At 44.6% G+C, this 13,071-nt stretch overlaps 1 protein-coding gene across 2 annotated transcripts in view; it reads left to right on the top strand.

The window, feature by feature from the left end:
* Positions 1 to 13,071, top strand: part of PRDM5 (PR/SET domain 5) — a 145,080-nt gene that overhangs the window by 128,058 nt on the left and 3,951 nt on the right. For both annotated transcript variants that reach the window (XM_079153396.1, XM_079153397.1), the window contains one exon: positions 4,357 to 4,461. In XM_079153396.1, the coding sequence (XP_079009522.1) occupies positions 4,357 to 4,461 (105 nt within the window). The remainder of the gene's footprint in view (positions 1 to 4,356; positions 4,462 to 13,071) is intronic.

Raw genomic sequence — 13,071 nt, 5'->3', positions numbered from 1 at the left:
AGTCCTGCTGTCCCTGGCCGCGCGTCCGGGACCTCCGCTGAGTGTTGGGTGTGGGTGCCCTCGGGGTCCTCTGCCTGGCATGCCCTGCCCAGCCGGGGCCACGGTGCACGTCCTCAGACGTCAGGTCTTGCGAACTGCAGGAAGGAGAGCTTTTCTTACATACTCCGTATTAACGCATTTGTGTCAGTAAAACGTGGCCATGGAAAGGGCCATGATGACCCATCCCAGAGACACCGAGCACTTTCCACTCTAAACTCCTAACTGCATTTTCCTTTCATTGTTTTTGAAAACTTTGAAGTAGTTGAAGAAATAGCCAGAGCGAGGCGAGGCCATAAGGGCAGAGAGGTTGTTCATTCAGACGGGGCGCTGCACGTTGCTTCCTGGGCTGCTAGGGACGCTCGGTAGTGTTCTGCTCGCCACTGTGAGCACCTGTTCAAAGTCTCCTTCCACATCTTTAAATCACACACTGCCATTCCGGCAACTCGGGAGACCCCGGTATTCTGGAGGAAAGGCCCACTGTGCACCCTCTAGTAATGCTGGACAGGGTAAGGCAAACAGCAGACATCTGAGCTTGCAAGAAGGCGACAGGGACCCTAGGACCCAGCCAGCCAGCACGGAGCTGGGCGCCAGAGAGGGCAGACGTGAGGAGGTGGACATGCAGGGTGGGGCCAGGGCAGGTGGCCTGAGACCTGGTGGTTAAAGGTCATGAAGGGCCAGCGTCCAGCTCAGGTCACGGCGGCTGGATCCGTCCCACCACAGTGTGGGGACCCTAGAAGGACTATGCTAAGATGATCCCAGGACTAGAAATCACCCACGCTTGGCAAAGGCAGGTGTTAACTAGCTTGGTAACCCGGTCCCTCCTCTGGTGTGTGGAGTTCAGGCTTAACACAGTTGCCTGACCAGAGCCTCAGGCACTTGGGCTTTGACTGACAGCTTCCCAGAGAGCGAGGCAGGCACGCTCAGCTGCAGTCTGCGGGGCCAACCCTCCATCTGGCGGTGGGCCACAGGAGACCAGCAGATGAAGACCACCAAGCGTGAGCTCATGATCCCAGGACCACTGAAACAGGAGCCAGAGCCGGAGAAGAGAAAACCACAGGGAGCAGAATTAGGTGGCCCTGAAATTTAGATGTGACATTTTCAGGTGAAGAAAACTGTACAAATGTCTAGAGCATTTAAAATAACTATGATTACCTGAGTAAAAAGGTCATGTTGTATCAAAAGTTTAAACAGCGAAGTCTGTCAGATTAAACTCTAGCGTCTCGTTTCCCCGCCTCCCCCCAAAAGAAAGAATTGGAAAAGAAACAAATGAAACCTTTAGGAATGCAAAATTGGGGGCTGGGAATATAGCTCAGTTGGAAGAGTGCTTACCTTGTAAGCACAAGGCCCTGAGTTCAATCCCCAGCACCGCAAAAAAAAAAAAAAAAAAGAAAAATTGGTAACAGCATTGAAAAGCTGAAATGGTCCTGCTGAACCGCTGAACCGCTGTAGAGAATTGGTCAACTGATTCTGAAGGAAGGTTACAAAGTACAGCACAAAGACCTGGAAGTGGTAAAGAGGACTCAAGAGACAGAGAATAGAGTGAGTCTATTCTACATCTGATCAGATTTGTGGGTGTTCATTCAATAGCTAATGAGAAACAGTTGTTTTCAAATAAAAACAATTTACCACCAACAGGTCTTTGGAAGGTCAGATACATAAGAAAGCATGAAAACTAAAGAAACTGGTAAACAGATGTTTGTGTGGCTAACCCTCACTGAGGACAGGAAACAAGACTGCCTGGGGGCAAGGCTGGCCTGAGGGTGTCCTCCCCCACGCTGCATGCTGAAGTCCAGCCACCAGGGGGCAGTGTTTGGAGGGGGAGACCACGGGGTAGAGCCTCCTGAGGGGCCAGTCTCCTTCACAGGGCTGCGGAAGCTGGGGTCTCTCCTTCCACCAAACCAGGAGGCAGGCTGCAACCCAGAAAGGGCCTCACTGGAACCTGGCCATGCTGGCAGCCTGACCTTGGACCTGGGGCCTCCAGAACTGCGAGGAATCAATTTCTGTTGATTGTGAGCATCCAGTACAGTATTTTATTACCACTGCCCAAACTAAGACCTGCATTAAAAATGAGGAAATGCATAAATGCAGTACTGCTGCACACTGATATGAGAGCTAGGGTGTGCCTACACCTTGTGTATGATTCAGTAGGCGGGAAAGTGGGTAAATTTTAGATGGTGTCAGTCATATGTGGCAAAAAAATCAAGGGCAACCACTCAAAGGATGGAAAGAACTCATAGTTTATGAAACAGTACAGGGTAAATCAGACCATGTAAAACATTCAAGAACACACATGAGAAAAATTTAGAAAACAAATAGGATAAAAGTGATATAGAAAATTAATGTTAGAGGTATGCTCTTGTACATCAGCAATCACGAAACTTGCCTCCTCAAAAATTATAACCTTTGGACCACAAAAACCTGGATGGAAAAATTCATTGTATGCTGCTTTCAAGAGTCACTTATGCATAAGGCTACCGACGGCTTGAAAGCAAGAGAATGTCTGTCTCAGGCAAATGCTGACTTTAGGAAGCTGGGATAGCCATATTACAAGACTGGATGCAGAGGGGAAGAGGATGATTATGGACGGAGGTGACACAGGAGGTCCTGCTCTCCAAGAGGACAACACAGACAGCCCCCACCTTGTGAAGGTCCAGCTTCGCCATGGCGCCCAAGTGGCCTGTATTCAGTGGAGACCATGTTGGGATCTGGACTCTGATCTTCCAGGCCAAGGGCTTGTGGTGGGTGGGGTGCACTCTGCCCACTGCACAGCAGCAGAGAGCTCATGCCCTGTAGCCCCAGGCAGCTGCATGGTCGCAGGGTGCACATGGGCCCTCCTCAGTGTGCTCTGGGCTAAGCCTGGGTGTTGGGCAAACTAGGCATGTCGGATACATTTGCAGTTTAGGAACTTAGCAGTTTGCCGGACCTTAGACCATGGCAAGCTGGGGAACAACTGAAGAATTAAATGTCTGCACACTGTCATGCCCGGGATGCATAAGGTCATAAGACAGAGTCACAGGGACGCTCTGGAGGTTGGCGTATAGGATGGCTCGTGAACCTCACAGAGCTCTCTGCCCTTCCCGTCCCCCAGTGCTAACACCCCTGGACAGACGCCCTCCTGCGGTGTGTGCTTGTGCAGGATCATTCACACAGCCCTGCTGCCGGAGGGAGACGTGGCAGGACACGCGTGCCCATCAGTGGAGAGCGCACGCACGTCTATCGGAAGCAGGAGCATGATGCCACATGGCACTGGAAAGAGCTGGGCACCCTGTCGCTCCAAAAATGGAAGTGGGGCCTGGGGGCTCATAAAGATATTCTGAGAAAAACATTAAATATGATTCAAAAGAACACAAAAAATCTACTCTTTCCATTCTTTAAAAAGGCAACATGAGAGGCTCTCTTGCTTAGGAACCCCTCACATCTGTGTGGTAAAGTACAGAGACGGGCAAGCAAATGGCCTGCAGGCCAGGGCAGTGGTCCCAAGGCCCTGGAGGGAGAGGTGCTCCCCTCTGCTGGTGGGGCACACAGGTCTGCCTTGCTACTGATGTGCTGCTTTCTGGTCTGAGAAAATGCATAGTACTGTAAATATAACGTGTTAATACAAGAGGAAATGAAAAACATACACTGACTTCAATTCAAAAAGTACTCATGACAGTATTTTGAAGGTGTGTTTGAAAAAGCAAAAATAGTAAGTGTTCTTAAATCAAAGCAAACATTTTTACCACGAACTAAGTAGCAACTGGCCAGTCATTTAAACAGAACAGTGTCATGTATTTTATAGTTCAGTCCAGACTGAAAGGCAGTGATATGGTCAAGTTCCCAGGATCACAGATGATTAAGGAATTTGGACATTTCTTTTCTCTTCCTTTAGAGGTCTATCTTTTCCTTAAGAATCTGTGATGGATTTTTTTAAATGCCTCATTTTAAAAAGTAACTTAGATTTTGAAAAAGAATATCAGGAAAAAAAAAAAAAAAATCAGGTAACAGAAATTAGAATCCATGAATTAGAGTGGAGTTGCACCTTTATAGACTTACCAAAATCGGGCTCTGATATTCTCATGCCCAGGACCTCTTCCAGCTGGTAGCTCGCAGCCTAGACCTAGCCCTCTGTTCTCCACTCAGGATGCCCTGGGACCCTGTGAACCCCATAGCGCCCTAGGCAAAAGGAGCAGCCGGGAATGCGGCTGCGGAGTGGGGTCACAGCAGCCGGCCACCCAGTGCCCGTCCTGCAGGACAGGAGTGCCTGCTGGCAGGGGACATTTTGGACAGGTGCCCCAGCCAGGTGGGCGCACCCCTGACCACACTCTGGTCTCCCCGCAGGAGAAGCCCTACGAGTGCTCGGACTGCAGCAAGGCCTTCAGCCAGAAGCGGGGCCTGGAGGAGCACCGGAGGACGCACACCGGGGAGAAGCCTTTCCAGTGCGACGTGAGTGGGCGTCTATGTCCCGGAGGTGGGGCCGTGAGGGGAGAGGCCTTTCCAGTGTGACGTGAGTGGCCGTCCCCACATCTTGCCAGGTGGGACCGGGCGGCCTGCGGCTCTGGTGGGGCAGCCCTGGATCACAGCAGGCCCTGCTGGCCACGGCTCCCTGTGGCCCCCTGGCGGCACGTGACTCTGCCCCTCCTGAGGACGGGGAACACGCTGCGGCACCTTGGGTCATGCTTCCAGACTGTCATCCAGGTGCCTGTCACCGCTTTGACCGCTTAACGGTATCAGACCAAAGATCTGGTTGATTGTGGGTGTTACTTACTTTGTTAGATGCAAATAACGAGTCTCCAAAATACGTGTGGACCCATGTGTTAAATAACGCCGTTTAGGGTTTCTGCCGCTGACCCCGTTATGGTGCATTGAAATGGAATTGTTTGACGTGACCGTGTACCTGATTCTGAAAGGAGAGAAGACTGCTCTCCTCAGTAGACTGAATCTGAGCATCCATTAGGTTGGGCGGAGTGGCTTCTCAACCAGGGGTGTGTTTGTCTGCAGAGGTTGGCAGCTGACAGAGCTGACACTGGTGTTAAGGAGAGCAGGAGGGTGCTTACTCTTGACAAATGTCAGAAATAGCATCAGCATGGCTCCTCAGAGTTGTGGTGTGGGCTGCAGCACAGACTCCCTGCAATGCTGAGACGGAGCGCGGCCCCGTCAGGGAGCGTGGTGCAGACAGTCTGCAGCTCGCAGCCCCCGGGAGAGGAGCGTGGGAACTCGAGGGGCCAAGCTTGTCCGTCCCTCGGGAAGCTCTGTGGGAGGACCGGCCAGGGGGTCCTCTCCCTGCTAGCAGAAGGCTGCCTAGCAACAAGAACCGTGCTCCCAAAGAGCTCTGCGCTGGAGCTTCAGACCTGGCTTGATCACCGCTGGCCCCGCCCATTGCCACTTTTACTGGGAGCGTCTTCCCAGAGGCAGGACCTGTTCTGTGATGTTATCGCACAGCAAGGCGAGCGGGCCTGGGCCTGGAATTAAGCCTGATGGTGCACGGGCACCTTTCTGCCGTCACATGCCACCCTCTTACCTGCTGATGCCGAGCACCTCGCTGAGCATTTCCTTAGGTGGGCTGAAAGTGCGATGTGCGCTGAGCTATGATGTGCTCCTGTCTACTTCTGTGGGGTTCACTCCTGGGTGCCCGCTCTGCAGCCCCCCTCCGCAGCACAGATCGGTCTGCTGGGTGGAGGTCCGATTCTCAGGGCCTGCTCAGCAGAGCTCAGGCTGTGATGCTCCCACGGCTGCCCTCTCAACGCCGCCTGTGGCCTCTGCTTCCAGAGGACACCAGCCCATCTCTCTTGGCAGCCCAGCCCTCTCGCTTCTCCCCAGCCTGGCACCCTGCCGAGGGGGTGTGGCTGCTGTCCTGGAGCTGAAGTCCCTGTGACAGAATCTCATAACAGCTCCGTGCCGGTGGACGTTACTCCCCAGCCCCGGCCTGGCAGCCACCCGTCTGATTTCACCTTACAGGTCTCTCCTGGGGACCATTCACCTGAGTCTACCACACGGCATGGGTGGCTGGCTCCTCTCCCTCTGCAGGTGTTCCAGGTCCACCTTGCGGTGGTATCACTGGGTCATTCCTTCTCCTGGCTGGACGGTGTCCCGTGGTGTCCTGCCATGGGTGGGCGTGTGGCCATGTCTACCTGCAGGCTGTTGTGGTGGTGCGTCTTCCGGTCTTGGGACACCCGGGTCTCAGGCCACTCTTGCTGCTGGGAGCCGCCATGCTTCTCCCACAGAGCTGGACTGTCATTCACATGCATGCCAGTGGCCCAGGCTCCCTGCTCCACAGCCTGCTGCACTTGTGCTTCTGTGTTTTGTTCATTGGTTGCTTGATTTTCTGTTTGTTTTTTTCTTCTTTTCTTTTCAAGTCGCTGGGTGTGGTTTTGGTTCACACTCCTCTAAGGACTAACAGTGCCGAGCGTCTGGCCACGTGCTTCTTGGCCATTTGTGTGTCTTCTCTGGAGAAATGTCTGTCCAGTCCTTGCCATTTAAAAATTGTATTGCTTGATTTATTGGTTGTTGTTGTTGTCAACTTCTAAGAGGCTTTTGTAAGTAAATTTTGGATTCTGGACCCTTATCAGATAATATGAAATGTAGATATTTTCTCCTTTTGTGTAGGTTTTCTTTTTACTTTCCTGATAATATTCTTTGATGCACAAAAGTGTTTAACGTTGATAAAGTCTGGGTCATATATTTTCTTAATTTATTTGATAATACTTTTTGATGTTTATCCAAGAATCCACTCCCGAATCAAAGGCCACGGAGTTTTTCACCCTTCTGTTTGTTTCCTTCCCTCTACGGGTTTCAGCTTGTTGACTCTTAGATGTAGATCTCTGATCCTCTTGAGTTGATGTTTGTATGTGGAATAAGGTAGGAGTCCATTCCTTCTCACTCTTTCACCATTGAATATGGTCTTAGCTATAAGTTTCACAAGTGCCGGTTGTCATGTGGGGGAAGTTCCCATCTCTCTTAGTTTTCTGAGTGCTTTCTAGTTTGTTTTCAAACACAAGATAAAATGTTGATTTTGTCAACTGTCCTTCCCGCGTCCATTGAATGGCCGCACTTATTTTTTCCTTTGCTCCATTAGTATAATGTACTTGCTTGCTTTTCTTACTTGAACCACTTCTGCAATTCTGGGATGAATTCCACTTGGTTTTGGTTTAGGACCCTTTTAACAGGCTGTTAGATGCATCCCAGTTTTTGTTTGACGATATCTGCATCTAGATTCATAAAGGACCTTGCTCTGGAGAGCATTCTCTTTGAAATGCCTGGCTTTGGCATTTGTCTGGCTTTGGCATCGGGATCATGCTGCCTCACAAAATGAGTTGAAGAGTGTTCCCTTCTTCTCCTTCTTTGAGATTCTTCTCCTTTCCCTCTTACCCCTCCTTCTGAAAGATTGATATTCTTCTTTAAATGTCTGGGACTTCTCTTTGCCGGGATGTTTGAATTGGATTCAGTCTATTTGTTATACGTCTATTGAGACTTTTATTTTCTTCTTGAGTCAGTTTTGGTAATTCATGTGTTTTAAGGAGTGTATGCATTTCATTTAGGTTGCCCAGATTGTTGGCATGCAATTGTTTAAAATACCTTCTTATAGTCGTTTTTATTTCTCTAGGGTTGGTAGTCATGGCGTAAGGTAAACTCAGCCACATGCTTCTCAATGGTAGCTTCTGACAAACTGTAAGATAAAATCCACCCACCAACCTGTCTGAAATATTGTTCTTTGTCATTTTTAATCTCTTCCATTGGTACTACTTCTATCTATGTAAAAACTTCCTATCTTCCCTGTGATAGTGAGTTAAGATACGCTCATGAAAACATTCTTCCACTGGAAAATACTTTGTTCAAGATCACTTCACAGATGGGGTTCTTTCCCTGCCCACCGAGCATGTCACCCAGGTGGCTACATGGAGCCTACACCCAACTGTTCTGCACTCCAGAATAGTATTCCCTTTCTTATTATAAAGTTCACTTTTTAAAAAGAATTTATTTTTATTGTAAACAAATGGGATACATCTTGTTTCTCTGTACATGAAGTAAAGGCATACCATTTGTGTAATCATACATTTACATAGGGTAATGGTGTTTGATTTATTGTCTTATTTTTTCTTCCCCCCCCACCCCTCCCACCCCTCCCACCCCTCTTTTCCCTCTATACAGTCCCTCCTTCCTCCATTCTTGCACCCCTCCCACCCCTCATTATGTGTCATCATCCGCTTATCAGCAAGATCATTTGTCCTTTGGTTTTTTGAGATTGGCTTATCTCACTTAGCATGATATTCTCCAATTTCATCCATTTGCCTGCAAATGCCATAATTTTATTATTCTTTATGGCTGAGTAATATTCCATTGTGTATGTGTGTATATATATATATATATATATATATATATATATATACCACAGTTTCTTTATCCATTCATCAATTGAAGGACATCTAGGTTGGTTCCATAGTCTGGCTATTGTGAATTGAGCAGCTATGAACATTGATGTGGATGTATCTCTGTAGTATGCTGATTTTAAGTCCTTTGGGTATAGGCCAAGGAGTGGGATAGCTGGGTCAAATGGTGGGTCCATTCCAAATTTTCTAAGGAATCTCCACACTGCTTTCCAGAGTGGCTGCACTAATTTGCAACCCCACCAGCAATGTATGAGTGTACCTTTTTCCCCACATCCTCTCCAACACCTATTGTTGCTTGTATTCTTGATAATCACCATTCTAATTGAGGTGAGATGGAATCTTCGTGTAGTTCTGATTTGCATTTCTCTTATTAATAAAGATGGTGAACATTTTTTCATATCTGTTGATTGCTTGTACATCTTCTTCTGTGAAGTGTCTGTTCATATCCTTAGCCCATTTATTGATTGGGTAATTTGTATTCTTTGTGTAGAGTTTTTTGAGTTCTTTATATATTCTGGAAATTAGTGCTCTATCTGAAGTATGCATGGCAAAGATTTTGTCCCACTCTGTAGGTTCTTTCTTCACATTGCTGATAGTTTCCTTTGCTGAGAGAAAGCTATTTAGTTTGAATTGATTCTTGCTTTTATTTCTTGTGCTATGGGAGTCCTGTTAAGGAAGACTGATCCTAAGCCAACAAGTTGAAGATTTGGACCTACTTTTTCTTCTATAAGACGCAAGGTCTCTGGTCTGATTTCAAGGCCCTTGATCCATCGTGAGTTGATTTTTGTGCAGGGTGAGAGATAGGGGTTTAGTTTCATTCTGTTGCATATGGATTTCCAGTTTTCCCAGCACCATTTGTTGAAGAGGCTATCTTTTCTCCATTGTATATTTTTGGCACATTTGTCTAGTATGAGAAAATTGTATTTATTTGGGTTTGTGTCCGTGTCCTCTATTGTGTACCATTGATCTACCTGTCTATTTTTGGTCCCAATACCATGCTGTTTTTGTTACTATATAGTTGAAGTTCTGGTATTGCGATACCCCCTGTTTCATTCTTCCTGCTAAGGATTGCTTTAGCTATTCTGGGTTTCTTATTCTTCCACCTGAATTTCATGATTGCTTGCTCTATTTCTGTAAGGTACATCATTGGGATTTTAATTGGAATTGCATAGTACTTTTGGTAGTATAGCCATTTTGACAATATTAATTGTGCCTATCCAAGAACATGGGCAATCTTTCCATCTTCTAAGGTCTTCCTCAATTTCTTTCTTCAATGTTTTGTAGTTTTCATTGTAGAGATCTATTACCTCTTTGGTTAGATTGATTCCCAAGTATTTTTTTTTTTTTTTGAGACTATTGCAAATGGAGTTGTTTTCCTCATTTCCACTTCAGATGTTTCATCACTTGTGTATAAAAATGCTTTAGATTTATGTGTGTTGATTTTATAGCCTGCTATTTTGCTGAATTCATTGATGAGGTCTAGAAGTTTTCTGGAGGAGTTTTTTTGGATCCTCTAAGTATAGAATCATGTCATCAGCAAATAGTGACACCTTAAGTTCCTCTTTTCCTATTTGTATCCCTTTAATTTCTTTAGTCTAATTGCTCTGGCTAGAGTTTCGAGGACAATGTTGAATAGAAGTGGTGAAAGAGGACATCCCTGCCTTGTTCCCGTTTTTAAAGGGAATGCTTTCAGTTTTTCTCCATTAAGAATGATGTTGGCCATGGGCTTAGTATAAGTAGCCTTTACAATGTTCAGGTATGTTCCTACTATCCCTATTTTTTCTGGTGTTTTGAGCATGAAGGGGTGTTGTATTTTGTCGAACGCTTTTTCTGCGTCAATTGAAATAACCATATGATTTTATCCTTAAGTCTATTGACATGATAGATTACGTTTATTGATTTACAGATGTTAAACCATCCTTGCATTCCAGGGATGAACCCCACTTAATCGTGGTGCACGATTTTCTTAATATGTTTTTGGATACAGTTTGCTAATACTTTGTTAAGGATCTTTGTATCTATATTCATCAAGGATATTGGTCTAAAATTTTCTTTCCTTGATGTGTCTTTTCCTGGTTTGGGTATGAGTGTGATATTGGCTTCATAGAATGAGTTTGGTAGGGTACCCTCCTTTTCTATTTCCTGGAATACTTTGAGAAGTATTGAAATGAGTTCTTTGAAGGTCTTGTAGAACTCGGCTAAGAATCCATCTGGTCCTGGGCTTTTCCTGGATGGTAGGTTTTTAATGACTTCTTCTATTTCATTGCTTGATATTGATCTGTTTAAATTGTGTATGTCCTCCTGGTTCAGTTTGGGAGGAGCATATGTCTCTAGAAATTTGCCAATGTCTTCTGTAGTTTCTATTTTGTTGGAATACAGATTTTCAAAGTAGCTTCTCATTATGTTATGTATCTCAGTGGTGTCTGTCGTGATATTTCCTTTTTATCATGAATTTTAGTAATTTGAGCTTTCTCTCTTTCTCTTTGTTAGTGTGGCTAAGGGTTTGTCTATTTTGCTTACTTTTTCAAAGAACCAACTTTTTGTTTTGTCAATTTTTTGAATTGTTTTTTGAAAACAATTCTTTTGTTTCAATTTCATTGATTTCAGCTCTGATTTTAATGATTTCCTGTCTTCTACTACTTTTTCTTTTATTCTGTTCTTCTTTCTAGGGCTTTGAGCTGTAATGTTAGGTCATTTAGTTGTTGACTTTTCATTCTTTTCTGGAATGTGCCCAATGCAATGAATTTTCCTCTTAGTACTGCTTTCATAGAGTCCCAGAGATTTTGATATGTTGTATCATCTTTCTCATTGACCTCTAAGAATTTTTTTTATCTCCTCCCTGATGTTTTCTGTTATCCACGTTTCATTCAATAGCATATTATTTAGTCTCCATGTGTTGGAGTAATTTCTGTTTTTTATTTTGTCATTGATTTCTACTCTCAGTCCATTATAATCTGATAGAACACAAGGCAGTATCTCTATTTTTTTGCATTTCCTAAGGGCTGCTTTGTGGCATAACATATGGTCTATTTTCGAGAAGGTTCCATGTGCTGCTGAGAAGAAAGTGAATCCGCTCATTGATGGATGGAATATTCTATATATGTCTATTAAGTCTACGTTATTGATTGTGTTATTGAGTTCTGTGGTTTCTTTGGTTGGTTTTTGTTTGGAAGATCTATCTAGTGGTGGCAGCAATGCGTTAAAGTCACCCAGAATTATTGTGTTGTGGTCTATGTGATTCCTGGAATTGAGAAGGATTTGTTTGATGTACAGGGATGCACTATTGTTTGGGGCATAAATATTTACTATCATTATGTCTTCCTGATTTATGCTTCCCTTAAGCAGTATGAAATGTCCTTCTTTATCCCTTCTGACTAACTTTGGCTTCAAGTCCACTTTATCTGATACAAGGATGGAAACTCCTGCTTTTGTACTGAGTCCTTGTGCCTGGTAGGTTTTCCCCCATCCTTTCACCTTTAGTCTGTGGATGTCTTTTTCTATGAGATGAGTCTCTTGCAGGCAGCATATTGTTGGGTCTTTCTATTTAATCCATTCTGCCAGTCTATGTCTTTTGGTTGATGAGTTTAGGCCATTAATGTTCAGGGTTATTATTGAGATATGATTTGTATTCCCAGTCATTTGGGCTTATTTTTGGTTTTTAAGTTGGCTTGGTTTCTCCTTTGAGTCATTTTTCTCTAAGGTAGTTCCTCCCTTTGCTGATCTCCATTGTTGTTTTTCATTTCCTCCTCTTGGAATATTTTGTTGAGAACATTCTGTAGTGCAGGCTTTCTATTTGTAAATTCTTTTAACTTTTGTTCATCATGGAAGGATTTTATTTTATCTTCAAATCTGAAGGTTACTTTTGCTGGGTATAGGGTTCTTGGTTGGCAACCATGTTCTTTCAGAGCTTGAAATATGTTGGTCCAGGCCCTTCTAGCTTTTAGAGTCTGGGTTGAGAAGTCAGCTGCTAACCATATTGGTTTCCCCCTATATGTGATCTGATGCTTTTCTCTCGCGGCCTTCAAAATCCTATCTTTATTTTGAATGTTAGGCATTTTCATTATAATGTGCCTTGGTGTGGATCTGTTGTGATTTTGTGCATTTGGTGTTCTGTAAGCCTCTTGTATTTGATTTTCCATTTCATTCTTCAGGTTTGGGAAATTTTCTGATATTATTTCATTGAATAGGTTATTCATTCCTTGGGTTTGTATCTCTGTGCCTTCCTCAATCCCAATAATTCTTAAATTTGGTCTTTTCATGATGTCCCATAGTTCTTGGAGATTCTGTTCATGATTTCTTACCATCTTCTCTGTTTGGGCAACTTTATTTTCAAGATTAAATATTTTGTCTTCATTGTCTGAGGTTCTGTCTTCCAAGTGGTCTAGTCTGTTGGTGATGCTTTCCATTGAGTTTTTTATTTGGTTTATTGTTTTCTTCATTTCGAGGACTTCCGTTTGTTTGTTTGTGTGTTTGTTTGTTTGTTTTGAGAATCTCTATCTTTTTGTTGAAATGATCTTTTGATTCCTGCAGCTCTTTCAATTGCTTATTGGTATGATCATTCCCTGCCTGCATTTGCTCTCTTATCTCATCCTTTGCTTCATGAATCATCTTAATCATGTGTAACTTGAAGTCCTTTTCTGACATTTCTTCTACCATACTGTCATTGGAT

This window comes from Sciurus vulgaris, assembly GCF_902686455.1.
Source record: "Sciurus vulgaris genome assembly, chromosome: 9".
Taxonomy (NCBI): Eukaryota; Metazoa; Chordata; class Mammalia; order Rodentia; family Sciuridae; genus Sciurus; species Sciurus vulgaris.
This window is presented reverse-complemented; position numbering and strand designations above follow the sequence as displayed.